At 37.2% G+C, this 16,818-nt stretch overlaps 1 protein-coding gene across 4 annotated transcripts in view; it reads left to right on the top strand.

Moving 5' to 3' along the window:
* DENND2C (DENN domain containing 2C) overlaps nucleotides 1-16,818 on the top strand; it is a 75,432-nt gene that overhangs the window by 42,131 nt on the left and 16,483 nt on the right. For all 4 annotated transcript variants that reach the window (XM_079135263.1, XM_079135262.1, XM_079135261.1 and 1 more), the window contains exons 6-9: nucleotides 1,804-1,900; nucleotides 7,465-7,509; nucleotides 9,703-9,890; nucleotides 14,279-14,388. In XM_079135263.1, the coding sequence (XP_078991389.1) occupies nucleotides 1,804-1,900; nucleotides 7,465-7,509; nucleotides 9,703-9,890; nucleotides 14,279-14,388 (440 nt within the window). The remainder of the gene's footprint in view (nucleotides 1-1,803; nucleotides 1,901-7,464; nucleotides 7,510-9,702; nucleotides 9,891-14,278; nucleotides 14,389-16,818) is intronic.

The following is a 16,818-nucleotide window of genomic DNA, read 5'->3' as shown; positions in this document are numbered from 1 at the left end:
GGAGAAATGGGGAGAAAAAAAAATGGTGATGAATTCTTGACTGTTAGGCCAAAATAGGCTATTCGTATTCTACCTGTGACCTTCCTTGAATTAAATCCTTTTAGGATGTCACATAGGCAGTTTGGTTTTGGAATATCTTCAGGAACAGCATTCCATGAGAAAAGCTGTTTTCATTTATTTCCCCTCTGATGACTCCTGCTATCCCTGGAAAGCAAACTGCTTTCACAGTTTGAAAATCACTGATCTAGTCCCTCTGCCTCTTCCCCACCCTTCCTTCCTTTCCCTGCTGTGGGGGCCCTGCAGATCTGTTTGCTAGATATTGTTTGTGTCAAGTGTGTACAGTAGCATGGTTTCTATCATTTCTTAGAATATTCTTCAGTATATCCTGCAACCAGAAGGCAAATTTAGGTGCCTGTTACTAGTTTATAACCAAAATTTAATTTATTCCTTTATCTCATATTTCTAGAACACTAGCTTCCTTTCCTCTGTAATATTTGAGTATATTTTAGATTATACTTTTTGTATGCACACTATTAATTATGGCATTTTTGGTCTCGGTATGTCCCCAAAACATGTTTACTCCCATACATCTTTGCTGGAACCTGTAATGATATCTTTTTATTTTGGCTTCTCTTATATTTTGTAATAGTATTATTTAAAAACAGGCGATTTTTCACTTGAACAGCAGCTATAAAAATCTTTTAAGAGAAGCAACTCATCTGGAAATGTGGGAATAATCTGCACATTGGAAGCACATGTTTCTCATATTTTTTTCTTTGCGCTGGATTGATTCACTGCCTTTTAATTGCCAGAATTGCTGGAGAAACAAAGACAAAGGGGAAAGTAGAGCATTTTTCTCAAACACTTTGTAACTATCATCTAATGTTCTTAATAATTGAAATTCTAGGCATTAAAAATATTAAATCAAGATTAGTACTTAAACGTTTGGAATATAATCAGTTTGTGAACTAATCAATGCCTCAGTTTAAGTGTCTGTTGATTGACTTTCATTCTTTTTTTTTTTTTAAACCCAAGTATGTCTCTCTCTCTCTCTCTCTCTCTCTCTCTCCCCCCCTCTCTCTCCCTCCCCCCACACCCCCATCCCCTTTCCCAGCAGCAAAGAAGGAGTTCTGATTAGCTGGTGATGTAGCATAGTGATAGACCACATACCTAGCTTGCACAAGGCCCTGGGTTCAATCTCCAGCACACCACACACAAAAAAGAATTCTTACTAATACATATTAAATAGAGAGAAGCAGTTATATAACAAATTTAAAACGTTATTTGAGAGTCTCTCAATTCTTATGACACATTTCTAAAATAAATTGTAATGTTAATACTCCCAGTAGCAAAGAGTACCTTTGACGAAAACTCTCTAGGTGTGATTTCAAGGAATCTTCCTCAAGAGGCCTGTGCTGGGCTCTTCTGGAAAGGAGATGTCCCCTTCTACTTCCTTGACTGATATATGGACTTGGTTTTAGAATAGTGTATCATCTAACTGAAGATCATTTTAGATTCAAAATTGGAAAATGTTAAGGTGTTTATTTATAAAATGGATCTTCCTCTAAATGAGAATCACTGATAATTAATATGCAAACCTCATAGGTGTTAGCTTTTTCAAAAATATTTTTTAGTTGTAGATGGACACAGTACCTGTATTTTTAATTTATTTTTTTATGTGGTGCTGAGGATCAAACCCAGTGCCTCACACATGCCAGGCAAGTGCTTTACAAGTGAGCCGCAACCCCAGCGCCGTGTTAGTTTTAACTTGTGTTTTTCTAATCTTTTTTTTTTTTTTTTAAGTTTGTATTGAAAATAGATGACATATTTGAATCTAAGAGAGGGAAGAAGAGGGTAAAGTTACACCCTTACACTGGAAAGGATATACCTCCTTCGAAAGGTAAGAATTATATTTGTTTCAGCTATCTGTAGCTGTCAGTGTAAGAGGGAAGAATCATTATATGATTTAATGTTTGATGTGTATTATGATTTTTGGTTTACTTTCCTTTATATCCAACTTAATTATAAACTTCTTTAGAATAAGGGACAGTTTTTTCAAATCCCTTCTATTTAATTCTGCGCCAAGCAGTAAGTGTTGTGTGAATAAATAAATGAGAAAAAAAAATCTTAGAGCAATGTAACTTTCACAGGCAGTTTGAAATAATTATTTTGTAGACTTTGACTTGTAGTCACTTATCAATACAGAACCAATACAGAAATGAAAACATTGTGTATATATAGATTGAATGTATGTGAAACTGACTTTGTAGTCTTTGCATAAATTCAGTAGTTTTATCCTGCAAATGCCTAGATAAGACTTATGTTGCCTTCATTAAGAACTTTGAACCGGGCATGGGATTACACACCTGTAATCCCAGCAGCTCAGGAGGCTGAGACAGGAAGATCACAAGTTCAAAGCCAGCCTCAGCAACGGCAAGGCACTAAGCAACTCAGTGAAACCCTGTCTCTAAATAAAATACAAAATAGGGCTGGGGATATGGCTCAGTGGTGGAGTACCCCTGAATTCAATCCCTGGTTCTGCCCCCCACCCCAAAAAAAACCCTACAAAAAACCAAAATCAACTGGTTACCATTTTTAATGTGATTTTTTTATATTTTCAAAGGCATTTATTAAAACATGTTTCAGTCTTCTCTGGGGAAGAAATAATTTTGGTTGCTTTTTAATAATAGTTACCATTTATGGGATGAGGTAATAGTTTCTTTACAGACTTTACCCTCAACGTTAGGTGTTGGGGACTATCCATCTTAATTTTACAAAGAAGCAGAGCCAGAGAAGGAAGCATAGATTTGAATCAAGAACCACCGCTCCACAAACTCTAATCCTTTTCTATTACCAAAAGTTACTCTCAAATTTTGTTTATAAACCTTGACTTTTAGCAGTTTGACTACCTCTTCTCCATGTATTTCATTATTCTCAATAAGAATATTATCAAAGATTTTTTTATTTAATTCAGAACTAGATGTACAAAATAAAAATTCTTGCCAGACCAGATATGGTATTGAATCTCTTCCCATGCATTTTTAGTTTTCTAAATAACCCTGTTGTACATATTATTGTTCCTCTTTTATAAATAAAGAAATAAATTATAAATTGCAAATTGTGGAAAATATCAAGAACCTAGGGGCCAGTCCGAGTGCTTATAAAACATTATCATTTTCCCTTATTTTATTTGTGTGCTTTATCCCTATGGATTAGGAGTTTAATAAATTTACTCTAAGACAAATTTTGTTTTCAGATGGGGGATTCATTTCAGTCTGGCCTCAAACTTCAGGGCTCAAGTGACCTTCCTGTCTCACCTCCCAAAGTAGCTGGAACTATGGATGTGTGCCTCCAAGCCTAGCTTAAGAAAAATTTGAAGAGTCAAATCTTTTTTTTTTTTTTTTTTTCAGTCTATATCATTGTTAAAAAGAAGAAATAAATTATTCGGTAGCCTGACTTTACAACTTCTAGCATCAAAAAATAAAAATAAAAAAGAGCAGTCCCTACATTATAACCCTTCCCTAAAAGTTTGTTTTGCCTTTGTATAGTTTAGGGAAAAAAAGGTATTTACCCAGCATCTGTGACCAACTCCAGCTCCTTCAGGGGACTGGAGGAGTTTTTCTCACACCTGAGGATCCCCTGGCTTCATCGTCACAGTTCTCAAATTTTCATTTTCCTCCTTAATCTTTTGTCTGCGTGTGAACAATGCCTATAGAAATAGGTAATTACCTATGCCTACTCTGTCAGTACATGCTAGGGTTTACTCAATACATTTCAACCTAAACATTTCTTAACATTCAATTTTCTAGTGTTACAAAATGACTTATTGCCTTTCTTCAATTCTGTCATTGTAATTTTGTGTGTCAAAGTCACAGATATAAAGGGAAAGCCTGGTACTTTTTTGATCCCTACAGATTTTGATATAGATTTCCCTATCAGCTTATAATCCCCTTAACCTTCGCTCTCTGCTTTGGAATGACGTCAGCCAAGCCCACAGACATCAGTATATTGAATCCACTTAAATGATCTCTTGTAAAATCTTTTCCAGCTGTGTTGCCTTATCTCCCTCTCCCTTCTTTCTTTTGAGAAACGTTATAAGCTCCTAAGAGCTACCTGGTGCTAAGGATACAAATACCTTTTCTGCACAAATAGTCTTACAGTGTTCAGACTTTGTATGCCTTCCTCCCCCCCACCCCCCGCCCCGCAGTACCTGGGAATGAACCCAGGGCCTTGTACTTGCAAGGCAAGCACTCTACCAACTGAGTGATGCCTTTCTTTTTTCAAAAAGTTAGTGTATTCCAGAGCTCTTTCAGTATCAACACAGAGATCCTCATAGTTGTACTGTATTTTACTGTATAGATAGAAAATAATTTTACTGGGGCTGGGGTTATAACTCTGTGAGGCCCTCAGTTTGATATCCAGCATCATGAAAAAAAGAAAAAGTTTTATCTAATTGGTATATATTTTGGTTGTTTCTAACATTTTACTTAATATAAATACTTAATATATGTGTGTGTTTTCAAACACTATTTGCAATGTGCATCCTTTTCCTTATACTTCTGTATATTTGTAGGAATATATCTTAAAATAAGTTCCTAGTAGTGGACTTACTAGGTCAAAGAACCATATGGATCTAAAATTTTTATAGCTGTTGCTAGATTGTCACACAAATTGTAATGTCTTATGTTTTTGTGAATGGTGTTTGAATATGCCTCTTTTCCCATAATCTTCACCAAAACTGTTTAAGTTGATTAAGTAAAAATTTCACTTTTTTGATTAATAAAATGCTTGAAATTTTGTGTTTTAGTTATTGTTTTAATTTACTTTTTTTCATTTCAAATTTGGGCAGTTTTCTTGTTTATCAATTGTTCATAAATCTTTTTCTATAAATTACCCATTCCTATCCTTTGTCTTTTTTCTGTTGTGCATTCTTTTTCTTCTTGATTTGTAACAACTTAGCTTTATATTTGCGCTGCTAATAAATATTTTTTCAGTTGATTGCTCAACTTTCAAGTTTACGAATGAGTTTTTTATTACGTAGAAGTTTTACAATTTTATATACTCAAACTTGCATATATTTTCTTTTCTGATTCCTAAGCTTCGTTTTCCCTAATGCATTTAAAGATTTTCCCTTTCTTTGCATTTTTCTTATTTTGCTTTAGCTTTTCAAACTTAATCTAGAAATATTTTCATTCCCCCAGCCCAACCCCCTGCAAGTTTGGGAATCAAACCAAGGGCTCACATATACAAGGCAAGTGCTGTACCACTGAGCTACATCCCCAGCCCTTTTAAACATTTTCCCCCCTCCCTTTGGTAAGTTGTCTGTGTGCCTTGAATTGTGGTACAAAACACTGCCTTGTTTGCTGGGGATGTAGCTCAGTGGTAGACCTCATGCTTAGCATGCGTGAAGTCTTGCATTCAATTCCAGCACTAGAGAAAAAAAAAAAAAACAAAAACCAGAAACTAAACAAAACTACACCTATAATCCCAGGATCTCAGGAGTCTGAGGCAGGAGGATCACAGATTCCAAGCCAGCCTCAGAAATTTAGCAAGGCCCTAAGCAACTTAGGGAGATCCTGTCTCAAAATTAAAAAAAAAAAGAAAAAAAAATTTTTTTTTAAATTATATAAAAGGGCTGGGGAATGTGACTGAGTGGTTAAACACCCCTGGGTTCAATCCTTGGTAAAAAGAAAGAAAGGAAAAGAGAGAGAGGGAGAGAGAGAGAAAGAGGGGAGGGAGGGAGAGAGGAAGGAAAAACTAAACCAAAAAACCAAAAAACACTTCTTGTGAAAGCAGCATAGTTCCTTATCCTCAAAATACATAATATGTGATTGGGAAAAATAAGAATAGTTCAAAGCAGGATGAGAACTGTAAGAATTGAGTAAAGGAAAGATCTATATGGGCTAGAAGTTGTTAGAGGCATCATAGAAAAGGTAGAATATTACTTCATAAACATACTTGGCAATCTCTCAGAACTCTCACACATTTTCTTGTTATTCTAAATTCATAATTGATTGGGTTTTTTTTTTTTTTTTTTTTTTTTTTTTTTGTTTAGGCAGCATAGTATTGTCCTCCCTTCAATACTTCATCTGTGATGTACAAACAAGGGTTTGAATGTGAAAATAGAATCCACTCTGAACTAAACTTCTTAAAACTAGTCAGAAAGGCCAAGTGAGGTAGCAAAAGCCTGTAAATCCAGTAATTCAGGAGGATCACAAGTTTTGAGGCCAGCCTCAGCAATTTAGCAAGACCTAAGCCACTTAGGGAGATCCTGTCTCAAAATAAAAAATAAAAGAGCTGAGGATGGGGCTTAATGTAAAGCACACCTACCACCAAAAAACCACCAACACCATCAACACCATAACGATGAAAAACTGGTCAGAAAGGTGGTCAGTGCCCAGAATTAGACATAGGAGGGGAGCAGAGGAGTGAGACAAAATATGGGAAGATATAATAGAGCAGTTTCTTCTCTGAGCCTTTTAAGATATTCCCTTCTTATCTGTGGGTCACTTTCTACAGCTTCACTTATCATTGGTCAATTGAGGTTTGAAAATATTAAATGGAAAATTCTAGGAAAAAAATATTCACGAGTTTTAAATTGAGCACCATTCTGAGTAGCTGGTGAAATCTCAAGCTGTCCGTCTCCTACAGGCCCACAAGGTGAATCATCCGTTTGTCCAGCTCCCTACTCTGGGTACACTACCCATCTGTTAGTCAATTAGTAGCCTCTGGGTTATCAGATCAACTGTCCTTGTATCACAGTGGTTATGTTAAGTAATCCTTACGTGGTAGTCTAATGATACATCACAGTGCCTACCTCATTCACCGCACTTCATCTCATCACATAGACATTGTATCATCTTACGTCATCACAGGAAGTTTAAATGATCTCCTTGTGATATTAGTTATGTTAATTTCTTACTATGCCTAATTTATAAATTAAATTTTCTCATAGGTATATATGTACAAGGAAAAAAAACAATATATAGGATTCAATACTATCCACAGTTTCAGACATCCTCTGGGGGAACTTGGAACATATCCCCTGCAGATAAGGAGGAACTACTATATTCTCCACTGTATTCTCTCTTTCTCTTTCTTTCTTTCTTTTTTTGGTACTGAGATTTGAACCCAGGCACTTTGCCACAGAGCTACATCCCCAGTCCTTTTTTAAATTTTAAATTTTGAGACAGGGTTTCACTAAGTTGCTGAGGCTGACTTTGAACTTCTGATCCTCTTATCTTAGCCTCCCCAGTTGCTGGGATTACAGGTGGGCACCACTAAACCCAGCTTTACTGTTTCTCTTTAGACAACTGCCCTAACGTGACATAACTAAGTGGTTTGAAGAAAGGCTCAACATCCTTATTCCTAAATCCAGGTCTCTAGGAGATTTTATATTGTTCTCATTCTTATGTACTTCCTACTATTGTACAATGCAAATTCAGACTCTTCCTCTCTTTTCAGGTGAAACCAGTGGGAATGAAAGTGATGCTGAATATCTGCCAAAGAGTGAGTGAGTCAGTGGGGTGCTCCCTCTCTTGTGAGAATTCTGGTTATGGGTGGAGTGGCACCACCTGCCTTTGTGATTAAGCGTGATTTTCTCCACATGAGGTTTCATTTTGTAGGTTATTTCTTCATTTTTAGAACCTGTTGCAATTTGGAGGACTAAATAGTACACCATCAGGTGTTTTACAGCATTAGCAATCTCCTGTAGTGGAGTGAAGCAAACCAACATGGTTCTTAGGATAGAATATTCTTAGGGGAGCAGCAGAGAGCTGCATGTCCAGACATATCTACAGTAGTTTCATGGCAGCCAAAACAGAGTTTGTGAGTCACCTCCTGAGACAAATACCTAGTGTTATATATCTGATTTTTTCATAGTAACTCAAGTATAATTACTAAGTGATTTTAATACCTCTGACATTGAGAAAGGAAACATTTATCTGTTTCCATAGGCACTTCTATTCCAAATTATTATACTGTTTATGTTAGAGTACAGAATGCAGGATGCATTTCTGGCTCTGTTTGTTCGAGCACTTCATGGTGCTCTGTATTCATCTAATGAACTGTCAAAGCAAGTTATTTGCTTCCTGTTTAACTACCTGAGACTGAGGCATAGAAGAGGAGACGTAAATTATCAAAGCTGAGTTACAGGGTAGTTCCAAGTCCGATACTCTAATCTTATGATTAATAGTCTTATGCTCCTTCTACTGGCCTGAATTGCTTCAGGTGTTTCATTCTGTAGCCTGACTGAAGATGAAACTTAAAGCATCATCAGGTTCAGCCTTGATGTGTAAGGATGACTAATTTAGTGTTGTTGCTAATGAGAAACAGGACCTAAAATTGGCCTTGACTTGAACTCAACCCTTTGGGGTACAGAAAGCTTTACCTAGAACACTAAATATACTGGATAATTCTAGGGAGCCATTCCTAGTTGTACTTTTTAAATGTTTTTGATATTTTAGTCTACAGTGTAACTTCTTTTTTTCCTAATCTTTTAAAATTTATTTTTTAATTTTTATTTGTTCATTTTAGCTGTACATGACAGTAGAGTGTATCTTGATATATACATACATGGAGTATAACTTCCCATTCTTGTGGTTGTACATGATGTGGAGTTACACTTGTCGTGTAACTATGTATGAACATAGGAAAGTTATGTATGAACATAGGAAAGTTCATACATAGGAAAGTTCATTTCCTATGTTCATGTATGAACATAGGAAAGTTATGTCTGATCCATTCCACTGTCTTTCCTATTCCCATCCTCCCTCCCTTCCTTTCATTCCCTTTCGTCTGATCCAGTGAACTTCTATTCTTCTCTCCATCCCTTTATTGTGTGTTACCATACACGTATCAGAAAGAACATTCAGCCCTTGGTTTTCTGGGACTGTACAGCATAACCTCTTTTAGGAAAGTATGCATCACATCTCAAAAAGACAAGAACAGCTAGTCAGAGAATGAGTCCTGTGGTCAGTGGCTCAGAATGAAACAAAAACAAATTTCTAGAGTGTATAGACTCTTTCACCTGCAAGTGTACCACCCAAATTATTAAAAATTCAGAGATAAATGAGAATAAAAGATTGATTCTATCCAGTTGGGGTAGTATGTACTATTTATTTGCCATATAAATAGTATGCCTTCAAAATTTCATTCTTTTGAGGAATACCTTTTTAATATGGATGTCTTTTCCACTTCATTATTTTCCTTTTGAATTTAGCACCATTTATTGACATAAAAACAGACCCATCATTACATATTATCATTAGTAATATGTACCAAGGAAAAGGACATTTCTTTAATGTGAAAATAACTGGTTTCAGTTTTATCAGACTAATTCCTTCCATGCTGTGCTCTGTCAGACTGAGTTTTTATTAGGTGTTCCCGCCCCCCCTGATTTCCTGGCATCCCCAGCAGTGACATCTGTTGTTTTCCATGTGTTCCGGTGTGCTGTTGGACATACATAGCATTATCAGTTGGGACATGAAATGTCATTCTCTCTGCTGGCAGAAAGTGGAGGGTGGGGTCCCTGGGCTCTTGTGAGAGTCTGCACTTTTCCCCTGAGTGTGTCATAGTCCTAATAGGTATGTGTGTGTTAGTGTGCATGCAGCAGTGACCCTGTGAAGTTGGTCCTTGCATGGGTCATGACCTTGGGACTAGAGGGCCTCAAGGGAAAACGCTTGCTCCGTGATTTCATCACAGATCGCCACAAACGCTTAGCACAACTGCAGCAGTCTTCCAAGAGGAATCCTCACTACCAGACCTTGGAGCGGGATCTTATTGAACTGCAGGAGCAGCAGCTGTTTGAACTCTTCGTGGTGGTGTCTCTACAGAAGAAAGCCTCAGGAGTAAGCTACATTCCCCAGGTCATACAGCAGTTCCCCAGCAAGGTAGGCACAAGGAGGCCAAGAAGCATTTCAGGAAAGTTCCTGCGAGCCGTGTGTATTTATTTCCTCTCTTCTTGCTTATTGTTATCTCCACCAGTTTTTGTCATACTTGTAGGATCTGGTAAGCCACTTTGATGATATCTTTCACCAGGCATAAACTACAACCACATGGGAATTGGGGGAGAGTTAGCTCATTCTCCAAATTAGATTTTTATTTTTAGCTTCCCCATTTAGTAATCTTTAGCAGGTTACAAAGTTTCAATTTTCTTACCCCTAATGAGAGGCTTTATAGCTTGGTCTCTGAGTCAATTCTTCTTGCCATCTATTAGCACAGTGCCTTTGAGCAGTTACTTGACTGTTCCATACCTTGGTTCCTTCATTCGTAAAGCAGGCATAATCATAATGATATCTACTCCTTTGAGCTGTAGTAAGGTTTAAATGAGCTGATTTATGTAAGGCACTTAGAACAGTGTCTGACATACAGTGACCTCTATATAAATGTTATCCATTGTTAGTAAAAATTTAATGAGATAATATATGTAAAGTGCTTAGTGCAGTTCCTGATACAAAGTATGTACTAAATATATGATAGCTGTTATTAACTCTATTATTTGGTTCCCTCTATCTTTTTTAAAAAACCATTCATTCATTTAATTAAATATTGTGCCTGCTGTTTGCCAGGATTAGATGATGGGAGTGCAACTGGAAGAGGTTTTCTTAGTCTCTGCTCTCACAGAGCCTTTTGAACCTGGGAGAAAATTGACCCATGCATATGTTTCCTTCCTTTCTTTTCTTCTTTTCTCTTTTTCTTTTCCTTTCTTTTCTTTTCTTTCTTTGTGGTTTCTTTAGTATTTTTCTAAAAATAACATCAGTAACTTGTGGCTGAGCACAATGGTGCATGCTTGTAATCCCAGTGACTCCAGAAGCTGAGGCAGGAGGATCACAAGTTCAAAGCCAGCTTCAGCAACTTAGCAACACCCTAAGCAACTTAGTGAGACCATGTCTCAAATTAAAAAGCGCCAGGGATGTGGCTTAGTGGTTAAGCACCTCTGGGTTCAATCCCCAATAATAACAACAATTAAAAAAAAAAAAAAAAATTTTTGTTGCAGGTGTTTAAAAATCATTTCAGTTGGATGCAGTGGCCCAGCTACTCAGGAGGCTGAAGTAGGAGAATGGCAAATTTGAGGCCATCTTGGATAACTTAGCAAGAAACTGTTTCAAAATAAAATAAAAAGGACTGGATGCATAGGACAGTGGTAGAATATTTGCCTAGCATGTGAGAGACCCTGAGTTTAATCTCTAGAACCTAAAAAAAAAAAAAAAACACCAGATTTCAGGGGCTGGAGATATAACTCATGCTTGAGGCCCTAGCTGCAATCTCAAGAACCCCCTCACCCACCCCCTCAAAATCAAATTTTACATACAAATCTGTATTTCTGCCTTGGGAGAAACTGGAAAAGTAGTAACCCTAAGCCTGCATTCCAAAGTGGCAGGAATTGACTGAAACTGAATAAAGAGCAAGACTTCATGGGCCAGTGTAGTACTGTAAGGCCCCTCACTCAGGAGAGCCCTGTGAGTGGGATTTAATGCTCTGTAGTCACCATCTTGAAGTGCTTAATAATTTTATCTTTGAATTTGTGCTTATTATTAATTGAAGTAGACAGTTAGACTTGTATCAAAGACTTTTTTTTTTTTTTTTTTTTTTGAGGTACTGGGGATTGAACCCAAGGCCCTTCTATCACTGAGCTACATCCCCAGCCATTTATATTTTTTACTTTTGAGATAGTTTCTTACCAAGTATCTCATGCTGGCCTCAAACTTTGATCCTCCTGCCTTAGCCTCCTGAGTAGCCTCGATTACACATGTTTGCCACTGTTTACAACTTGTGCCAGAATCTTAAAGCTTCAGTTCCTTGGTCTCACCTTCTATTGCCCTTCTAGGATGAGTTCCCTAGTTGCCCTGGTTCACTGGGTTCTGTCTGACTTCAGTTCCATCCCCATAGGGTAACTGCTGCCATCTTCTGTCCGTGGCAGGGACTTGGGCACAGGTATGGGGAAGGGTGGGCTCAGGCAAGCATTCCTCTGCAGCATCTCTAGGTACAGCATGGGGGTAGCCTTTCCTGCCCTGCCTTGAGCTGGTATTGCCACATGTCTTCAGTGGGTGACTTGATGGAGGCAAGCCTTTCCAGGTGTGGCAAGTATCAAGCATCCAAGTACCAGGCTTATCCCAGCGTGGAGACTGTAACCCCTGGGGATTACCCAACTGCCTTTGGCTAAAACGGTGGCCCCATGGTAAGGGAAGATACCAGGCTTAACTAGCTGGGATACCTAGTTAGATACGTAGCTGGGACACAGAGTCTTAGTTCTGCTGTGGCCAGGGAGGAAACCCAGCAGTTAGTGGAATACTTGTACTAGATTGTAGACCTAGGTCTTGGAAACCTGTGGGTATGTATACTTGTCCCCCAGGATCCTTGAGCCCAAGGGAAAGTGACATTAAATAGCAAATAAAAACCACATTCCAGGTTATAAGACCCCAGAAGAAAGAAAAAGGTTTTACATTTTATTTTTTTTAATTTTATATTTTATTTTTCCCACTCTTTGAATAGAAGCCCCACATTTTCATTTTGCACTATGCTCTGCAAATTATATAGCTAGCTCCCCTAATAAGAAGTTATTCCTGAGCAGGGCACAGTGGCTGGTGCCTGTAAGCTCAGGAGGCTGAAGCAGTAGGATCACAAGTTCAAAGTCAGCTTCAGCAACTTAGCAAGGTCCTAAGCAACTTAGTGAGACCCTGTCTCAAAATAAAAAGTAAAAAAGAACTTGGGATGTGACTCAGTGGTTAAGTGCTCCAGATTCAATCCCTCTTACAAAAACAAAAAAAAGTTATCCCTTTAAAAAGGACATTTACTCGCTTTCTAGCTTATTGCTTGCACCACTTCTCATTTATCTGCTGAGCCACTTTGGGACTTTAGACTTATAATCCTGACTTATGTGTTTTGCTAAAAAAGTTAGTGAAACACAACTGTACTGGAATCTAAGAATCATTTCTGGCATGTGTTCTCATTTTTAAAATGCCCTCAACAACATCCCTACAGTAAATAAATCTAAGTTTAATTACTCATTAAATTCCTCCATGTAGCCTGAAAGCACAGTGTTATAGCATTGTTCAGTAAAATGTACAATAATATCTAGTCTAAAATAATGTTATCTAGATAGTTTGAGTAATCAAGTTTGCCACTAAGAGGAGCTTAATTTTTGTTTCTTGGTTTCAATTAGCCTTACAACTGGAAAGGGAAAGCTAAGTCTGAATTAATAAACTCAACCAGATAAGGACACAGTTAATTCTGGCAATGATTCAGGAATGTCTCTAAGTCAGTCACTTACCATCTTTTTGCCTTAGACACTCATCAGTTATGGGGGGGAAGACCTGATCCTTATCAAACCCCTTTTGGATTCTGTTGTGGAAAACTTTGGATGATAATGATTGTGGAAAGTATTTTTATATTTTAACAATAAAAATTAAAGACTATGCTACAACTAAATTTTTGTTAGTTCCTTCTTTCCTTCCTTCATTTTTTGGTACTGGAGATAGAACTCAGGGTCTCGAACATGCTAAGCAAGTGCTTTACCACTGAGCTCCATCCCCAGCCCTGATGTTTTTCTGTTTTTAAGAGCTTAATATTAATTATCTGAAAGCAATGTGGTAATTAGACTTATGTGCTTATTTTTATAGTGGACAGGTAGTACTAATTTCTCAATGTCTTTTGGTTTAGCTAAATTTAGACTGTCTTTTAAAATGCAATGCCACTTTTACACAAGACTTTTCCACGGTAAAATTTTACAGGAAGTTGCAAACCAGTAATTATGTAGCAAAGATTATATACTAAGGGAAATGATTATAGATGGGATGGATTCTAAAAATAGTATTTTTCTAAATAACATTCATTTGCTTTCTCAAAGCATCCTTGATTATTGATCAGAGAATGTCTTGTGACTAGGTTTTTGCTATTAGTAATGTTATAGAATGAATTTTTTATTTATCTTCTGTCCCATGACTCATAAAAATACTGGATTTCTACTAGTGTGTGAATCCTGAATTAAGAGTCTGCCTCTAGATAAGAAACTATTTGCAACCATCTTCTTTACACTAGATTATAGGATCTCCACAAGGACCATTTCTGTGTAAAAATAGGATTCTTTATTCTTAGTAACTGTTCTCAGTGCATCTTCCGTGATTTTCAGTCTTGGCCTTCCTGTTTTGTTAAACACAAAACCACACTGAGACATTTGCTCAGGCTTATCAGACATCTCTTTTCCTGAGACCAGGCTGAGATTTTATTTCTAGTCTCTACTTTCATAGAATAATGTTACCTATGTTGTTATCTTTTTCAGGGTGATCACAGCTATAAGCAATCCAAAGACACTGAAGAGAGGCTCAAAGTTATCCCAAAATTTTGTTTTCCTGATTCGAAGGACTGGGTGCCAACCTCAGAATTAAAGAGGTGAATGGGCTACTTTATCTGGTTTCTGTTTGTTGGGACTGCTACAATAGAACCAGAATATTTGAGAAATGGGTAGAACTAGGGGTGAAGCACTGTGAACATTGTGGCAGACCTAGAATACAGTGGGAGGGAAGGAAGAAACAGAATGAGAACACTTCCTATGTGGAACTTGAAAAAGAAAAAGGAAAAGGGGCTGGGGTTGTGGCTCAGTGGTAGAGCGATTGCTAGCACATGTGAGGCACTGGGTTTGATCCTCAGCACCACATAAAAATGAATAAATAAAATAAAGGTATTGTGTCCTTCTGCAACTAAAAATATTTTTTAAAAGTTTAAAAAAAAAGAAAAACTATAATTTCAGGGTCAAAGGGAAGACAAGTTTGGGAGTCTCTTCAGTTTGTTGGTTTTGCTGAAAAAAATAATTCTACCTTACATACAATAAGAAAAGGCCCAAAGTGCACAGAAAATGAAAAAAAGACTTGGTATTTGGGACTCTAGTCCTAAAAACAGAGATAAAAAAGGGCAATGTCCTCATCATGTTTCTCCTTCAAGTGGATAAAAAAGCCACAGCACAGATTATACCATTCCCCCTGTGGAATTTGTATTGAGGGAGGCTATACTTTGTGAGGTGTGGGTGAATTGAGAAGGGAAGAATTAAAAAGGGAATTGCATGTTTTTGTTTGGTTGTTTGGCGGTACTGGGGATCGAACCCTGGTGTGTTGTATCACTGAACTACATCCCTTTTTTTTGAGATAGGGTCTCATTAAACTGCCAAGACTGGCCTCAAACTTGCAATTCCCCTGCCCCAGCCTCCTGTCACTAGGATTACAGGCATTTGCAATGTGCCTGGCAGAAATTTCATTTTTAATTAATAAATCATTATCATCTCTGAATTCTGCTTATAAATAGATATAACTGCCTTATTCAGAATTATAATTATTATGTCAGGTGTGGTTGTGTGCAACAATAGTCCCAGATACTTGGGAAGCTGAAGCAGGATTGCTTGAACCCTGGAGTTAGAGTGGCCTGGACAACACAGTGAGATCTCATATCAAAAAACAAAACAGGGTGGGGGTTGTGGCTCAGTAGTAGAGTACTCACCTGACACATGTGAGGCACTGGGTTTGATCCTCAGCACCACATAAAAATAAAGAAACAAATAAAATAAAGGTATTGTGTCCATCTACAACTAAAAAAGGAATATAATTTTTTTTAAAAAGATTTAAAAAATACAACAAAAGAATGCTGTAATTATTAACAATGCTCTTTAGGTTGAAATGCTTAAGTGAGCCTTGTCACACGCTTGCTGGATGATAGTCTCAGCTGTTACCTAAGTGGCCCTGCCCTGCTTTCAGACTTGGCTGCCCTCTCATAGCCTGATCTCCATCTCTCAGCTATAAATTCTGGTGCTCTTGTGTTGTCCATAGCCCCAGCCCTTCCTATTTATTAACCACATAAGCAGCTTCTTTTATATTGGTCTGGCTTTCCTCTGTAGGTTAAGATGTTTATTCCAGAATATTTGGAAAATGTGGAAGAGCAAATAAAAAGAAGAAATTAGAAATCACTGTCAATCTGATTACTCAGAAATAATTGCTATAAATATTCTTGCATATTCCTTTCCAATCTTCATTTTTGGCCATATGTAAATATATATATATCATTATTTAAATGTGGGTCTCTTGATTATTAATGAGTTTCTTTCTTGGGCATCGTTGGGTCTTTTGTTGTTGTTGTTGTTGTTGTTGTTGTTGTTGTTGTGCTGGGGATTGAACCCAGGGCCGTGTGCTTGAGAGGAAAGCACTCTACCAACTGAATTATCTCCCCAGCCTGGGTCTTTTTTTTTTTTTTTTTTTTAATCTATGTATATCTTTTACCCATGTTTCTAATGAGGAACTGATATTTTTCCTATTAATTTTTAATAATTATTTTATTTATTTTTATGTGGTGTTAAGGATCAAAACCCAGTGCCTCACACATGCTAGGCAAGTGCTCTGCCATTGAGCTATAGCCCCAGCCCCTCCTATTAATTTTTATGTATTAATGATATAATCTTTTTCTATTACTGTTGCATGTAGCCTCTCACAACTGAATATAAGAATTTGCAAGAGAGAAATGGCATATCAAAATCCTTTATAGCTTACCTGTATGCCTGACTAAATTGGACATTAACAAAAGAAAAATGGGATTGATTCATAGCTAGATTGCATAAATAAGAAACAGGAAGGGGGCAATAGCACCAACTGCGTATCCCATACCTGTTTGCTTACTCCAGTAAAAGGCAAGATATTCTCAAGGCCTAGATGTTCCTTAGGAAGAATGTGATTGAAATAAATGTCATATTGATGCTTCCTTTATTATCACAAAATGACTGCTGTTGGACCTTAATTTTCAATTGTTTGTTCCATGAGGAAGTCATACACAGTTGTTTGCATC

This window comes from Sciurus vulgaris (assembly GCF_902686455.1).
Source record: "Sciurus vulgaris genome assembly, chromosome: 1".
NCBI lineage: Eukaryota > Metazoa > Chordata > Mammalia > Rodentia > Sciuridae > Sciurus > Sciurus vulgaris.
The sequence above is the reverse complement of the archived record's forward strand: the minus strand, read 5'-3'. Positions and strand labels throughout refer to the sequence as shown.